This window comes from Syzygium oleosum, unplaced genomic scaffold, assembly GCF_021117445.2.
Source record: "Syzygium oleosum isolate NSW1041296 unplaced genomic scaffold, Sole_v2.1 Sole_v2.40, whole genome shotgun sequence".
In the NCBI taxonomy this organism is placed as follows: domain Eukaryota; kingdom Viridiplantae; phylum Streptophyta; class Magnoliopsida; order Myrtales; family Myrtaceae; genus Syzygium; species Syzygium oleosum.
Window position 1 is genome coordinate 2708058 of NW_026607524.1, and position 5895 is coordinate 2713952.

Below are 5895 nucleotides of genomic sequence, written 5' to 3' on the forward strand. Positions count from 1 at the left end.
TAAAATATTTCCAATGCTTATGGCCGTCTAAAGGAGTCTTGTTGCAAGCTTCCAATGTATGAGTAATGACAAAACCTTTGTGACAAAATCAAAGATGAGATTTTTCACTTATCGACGAGGTTCTTTAATTGTCGATGAGATCTCTCAATATAAGGCTTATTGATGAGAGTCTCGTTGAGCATGAATGCGTGCTGACCTTAATATGGGCTGCATCAGTGTTGTTCATATGCTTGTCCATGTCGAAGGTCTAGTCATTTCGGGTGTAAACAGTATGAGATCATGTCTCGCGTGACCTGGTGTTTGATTTAGCAAATCTCACAACAATGGATGATGATAATGACATGCGCCCCCATTTTTTTGACAAAGGTGCCCACGTGATCCCACCAAATTAGTGGAAAATATCAACGCGCATAGTGTGGTCACAATGAAGATATCGTGATGGACTATTATTAGATAAATTTGCTAATTTGTACGTGTCCTCGCGTTAGAGACTCAATCATTCACAGCTTTTTAACATAACTTTTGGATTATAATTGTATATAACATTGCGATCAGGTGATTCTCTAAATTTCACCCAACCCCTTTCTAGTGAATTAACATTAACTAACTGGGTGCGGATCCATTCTAGCGGAGACTCTGAGCTGATTGGTTTTGGTAAATAATATTCAATATAGTCGTTGTACCTAAAACAAAATGGCAAATGCAAGAAATTAGATCATCATAGGATAATTTTATTACACACCCTAGATACAACCGGTACAAGACAAAGCCCAAACACACGGGCTCACTCTCTCAGGAAGCATTCACAGCAGCAGCTTCAAGATTCAAGAACCACCCTCTGCAAAGTACAGGAACTATTGAGGGCGGTCTCTGAGCTTGAAGCATACTTGGTTAGAGAAATTAAATTACATAAATAAGACACATAGCAAGAAGAGAGAGACGCGGAGATCCTCCATGGTTTAGAAGTGATGGTGGTGCTTCTTGCCATGAGACTTTTCATATTCTTTCTTGGCCGCCTTCTTCTGGTGGTGCTCATGGAAGGCGAACCCGCCGGCCCCTACGGCGGCAGCAGCGGCTATTTCCTCCTTTATCTTGTGCCTGTGGGCGTGCTCTGGGTGCTTCTTGGCCTCATGCTTCTCATGCTGCAATTTGCACATCATTAATTGGGAATTGTGGGAATGAATCAAAATGAGTTAAGGTAAAGAGGAAAAAAAAACGTTATGTACACTTTTTTTAAACAGGCTCTGAGCATGGTATAAATTCAACAAAAAAAATAATAATCTATTCACTTTGAGCAGAAGTATTTGATCATGTAAATACTCTTATGGATTACAACTGTCTTTTGTTAGAGCCAATTCTGGGAAATCTTATTCCTCTAGTTTATCGGTGAATGAAATTGATTGAATTCAAACTATTGTCATTTATAAGGATGATCCATTCTCGCATGGAATGCCATCATCATGTCCGGTTGAAATATGCGAGTCTAATCGAGATCCTTCGCATCCAATGCTTGTGATCAAGCTGATGGTTCAGGTATATAAGGTGAAGATGCGAATTTTATCTATATATAAAATGGGGAAAAATTGCAAGATTGAGAAGAAGATGATAATTATTACCAAGGCAAAAGCGCCGGCAGTGACGGCACCGAGTTCACCGAGTTGCTGGAGGTGCTTGTGGTGCTTCTCCTTCTTCCTGTAATCGATCTCAGGCTCCGGGACGGCGGGATCCTTCTGGTGGTGGAAGTGGTGGTGGCGGTGTCCTTCGGCCATGGTTGGTGGCTGTTTCTTTGGGGGATGCTAGAATTGACAATGAATCAGGTAAAGGATGACAGCTGAAGGGTATGGTATGTGTTGTGAGATCGTTTGAGAGGGAGGGGTGTATTTATAGGGAGAGTTGGCACAGGCAAAGTTTCACATCCAATGTGCCAACGCGGGAGGCCTTAAACGCGTGATGGACGGTCAGGATAGGTCGGCGGGGTTCAACTCGACGCAACTTTGTCTTTTTTCGATGAAGCAGTTGTTTGTACGTCATGCCAAAAACAGAAAAAAAAAAGTAGGGGATAGACTTTTCTTTTTCTTTTTTTGGTTCTAGTTGGGGGATATTTTGGGTGGACGAGTATTAATTTGGCAGATGATTTTTATGAGTTGAAACAGGAAATAGCGAAAACCCTGAGGACATTCCAATCTTGTGTGGATATTTAATGTAATGTGCTGAGAATATGTTTCGAGATTGAGCCTATAAAGAAAACCCAATCCAAATAGGTGTGAATGGTTTTTTAGTTTGAGTAACTTTCCTAAAAAGACAGACAAAAAAAAAAAAACTTTCCCCAAAAGGTTTCCTAATCTTGATACAAAATATTTGGCTGAACATTTCTTTATGAGTTGAAAAGGGAAACATTGAAAATCTTGAGAACATACGAATCTTGTGGACATTTGATGTAACATATTGAGAAAATGTTTCAAGTTAGAGCCCGTAAAAGAAACCTGATCCAAGTAAATTTCCTAACTTGGATATATTTCCTAATTTGAGTGATTTCCTAGTTTTATTGATTTCCTAGTCTAACTAGCTTTCCCAAATGGGGTGGATACAAATTATTTGGCATGATTTTCCTGAGTTGAAGTGGGAACCAGTGAAAATCTAGAAAACGTTTAAATCTTTGTGAATACTTGTGTCGATTTTGAGGCCATAAAGGAATCCTAATCCAAGTAAGTTTCCTAAATTGAGTAGATTTCCTCATTTGAGTGATTTCCTAGTTTGATTTGTTTCATAGTTTGAGTAACTTTTCTAGAAGTGATTTCATATTTTGGATACGAATTATCTGGCAGACAATTTTTATGAGTTGAAATGAAAAAACAGTGAAACTCTTGAGGACATTCCAATCTTGTGGATATTTATTGTAATATGTCGAGAATATGTTTTGAGATGGAGCCCGTAAAGGAAACTCGATTCAAGTAGGTTTGAGTGGTTTTCTAGTTTGAGTAGCTTTTCCAAAAGGGGTTTTGTATTCTTGCTACAAATCATTTGGCAGAAAATTTAAAAGGGAAACAGTGAAAATCTTGAGAACGTTCTAATCTTATGGGATATTTGATGTAACATGTTAAGAATATATCTTGAGTTTGAGCCTATAAAGAAAATTTGATCCAAGTAAGTTTTTTAGTTTGAGCAGTTTCCTAGTTTGAGTAACTTTTCTAAAAGGGGTTTCTTATCTTGGATACAAATTATTTGGCAAACAATTTTCTGAGTTGAAAAAGTAAACTGTGAAAATCTAGAGAATGGATATTGGATATAACCTTTTAAGAGTACATCTCGAATTTGAACCCATAAAAGGAATATGTGTCGAGAACATTCCAATCTTGTGCTTTCCTAGTTTGATTGGTTTCTTATCTTGGATAAAATTATTTGGCAGATGATTTTCCTGAAATGGAAACTGTGAAAATCTAGATAACATTCCAAACTTGTGAATATTTGATGTAACCTGTTGAGAATATATCTCGAGTTTGAGCCCATAAAAGAATCCCGATACTAGTTTAAGTAGGTTTTCTAACATGAGTGACTTCCTAATTTGAGTAACTTTTCTAGAAGTGGTTTCCTATTTTGATTACAGATTATTTAGCATATGGTTTTTATGAGATGAAATGGAAACGGTGAAAATCTTGAGAACATTGCAATCTTGGGGATATTTGATGTAATATGTTGAAAATTTATTTCGAGTTTAATTCCATAAAAGAAACCCAATCAAAGTAGGTTTCCTAGTTTGTGTGGTTTCCAATTTTAAGTAGTTTCCTAAATTCTAAAAGAAACCAATGCTCCGACGGAACCGCGGAACCGCGGAACCGCGTACACCTATGATGTTATCGTTTCCGTTGATTTATCTTATAATATTGTGTTCAGACTGCAAGAATTGTCTAATGATGTAATTGTAGGAGTCTAAAGTTCAAGATGAGGCTATCCGGTGTAGGTGGGTGGTTTTGACTTATTGATTAAGGAATCCCATTCTTTAGACCAAAAAAACAAGGGAGAGATTAAGGAATCCCATCGCAGGAATGTGGTCTAGGTGTGCTATAATTGAAGATTTATTGATAGGGTTTTGAATAAAGAAAAATGTGCTTTATGAGTCGTCCATGATTTCATACCGACCTAATTTTCGTTTTCGCAAAAATGATTTTTCTTTTAGATGCTCTAAGAATAAGTGAATATGTCAAATTTTCCAGCACTGCACTTCCATTTTTTTTTTCCTTTTCGTGCTATAATCTTAGATTGTTTGTAAGACGCATAGCTTTATATCCCTACTTAATTTTTCAAGGGACGAACCCTGATTTAATTAGATAGCAGAACCAGTATGTATATGCTCCATCAATGCATTTGCTAACATTTTGTCTACTTATACTAACATGTTCCTAGTGTACGTAATGACATTTCATGATCTTGAGGCACGAACAATTGTGTAATGACATTTCATGATCTTGAGGCACGAACAATTGTCTCGTTGGCATTTTACTTGACAGACAAATAAATCAGCTCACAGTTAGTACCTCCCTCGCATGTGAACAATTTTATGCCCTTTTGCTTCTTAGGATTATTAGATGCCGACACTATCAAATTTAATTAGTTATTTAATTTAGTTGAACCCCTTCATGTTGGAACCGGCAACACTTATATACATATAAAAATCAATGGGTTGAAAATTATATGGTGGTGCTCAGAAGGTGGACATCAATAAAACATAAATAAATGAATTTATATTACTTAATCGTGAAGAAAGGTACGTTTTCTTCTATAGGAGGACCATTTCCAAAAAACAAAAAGAGAAAAATGACACAAATAGTCCATGAATTATGGTTGAACGTGCAACGTAGTCCTTGAACTTTTAGTTTATTTAATGTGGTCCCTCAATTTTTGGGGAAAATTGAGGAACCACATTACACGTTGGATCAAAATTTCGAGACATTATTTGAGGCATCCAAGTACTGATGTTGTTTGCCGATGACTTGAAAACAAGCTGTACATTTTTATTTCCAGTGGTTAATATCAAAGCTCGTTTGAGATGATGCATTTCTGGCCTTGGTTCTCTTGTACTTTGAATGTATGCCTTACCCCATATATACATTGAAAAACAATTTTATCAAACTGCAACTTAGTTCCTGGAAGCTGCATCGTTTCCTGACGGCCAAACACCAGTTTCACACTACTTTGTTCAAGGCTTTCCCTAAAGACCTCATAAGTTTTGTCAAAGACTTTAAAACTAGTCTCCAGCAATTGGTAGATGATTCTTTTCAAGGAAGTCCTTTGGAGAAAACTTGTACCAAATGTTTTTGTAACTATCCTAAATGCTGCTTTGCATCCTACAATGTCATAAATTGTTTGGTTCTATATGTTCAGAAGTGTTAATGTTGCTTTGTTGTGATCGCTATCTGGTACTGTGACCTCTACAGCTTGGTGGACAAAGGTTTATACTTCCGATTTCCAGGTACTGCTCTCGATCTGTTCACTCTTGAAGGACCCAAATCCAGATGACCCTCTGGTACCGGAAATGGCGCACATGTACAAGAATGACAGAACCATGCACGAGGCCACTGGAAGAAGCTGGACGCAGAAGTAAGCAATTGCCTAGAATGCCTTGTGTGATATACGGAGGGTTTTGTGTCTCTGTGACTTTGCTCTTGCAGTTTATATGTGGTAGTGAAAGACCGTAATTCATCTCGTCCTTAGATCAGAACAAATGAAGTCTGAAAAATTACCCTCCTGAAAACGCATGCTTTGCCGCTTTCCAATTGTTTGTATGTCAAATAAGTATTTCAAAGTGTGGATACTCGATTCAAGTTGCCCCTAGTGAGTAAGCTTTACTGTGATTAACATATTTTCAGCTTACATGCCACTCTCTACTTCATGCTTGGA

The 5895-nt window shown here is 37.4% G+C and overlaps 1 protein-coding gene across 1 annotated transcript; it reads right to left on the reverse strand.

Moving 5' to 3' along the window:
• Nucleotides 1-710: 710 nt before the first annotated feature.
• Nucleotides 711-1830, reverse strand: LOC115668747 (abscisic stress-ripening protein 1-like). The gene is made up of 2 exons (XM_056305865.1): nt 1617-1830; nt 711-1142 (listed from the first exon to the last, which is right to left on the reverse strand). The coding sequence occupies exons 1-2, from the start codon at nt 1767-1769 to the stop codon at nt 960-962; spliced, it is 336 nt and encodes a 111-aa protein (XP_056161840.1). The 5' UTR covers nt 1770-1830; the 3' UTR covers nt 711-959.
• Between the last annotated feature and the right edge of the window lie 4065 nt (nt 1831-5895).

Excerpts from the sequence above, each read along its gene's own strand:
- LOC115668747 (XM_056305865.1), bottom strand. The coding sequence starts at position 1,769 with ATGGCCGAAGGACACCGCCACCACCACTTCCACCACCAGAAGGATCCC. Across the intron at positions 1,143-1,616 it reads CTGCCGGCGCTTTTGCCTTG|CATGAGAAGCATGAGGCCAA; the intron begins GTAATAATTATC and ends TGCAAATTGCAG.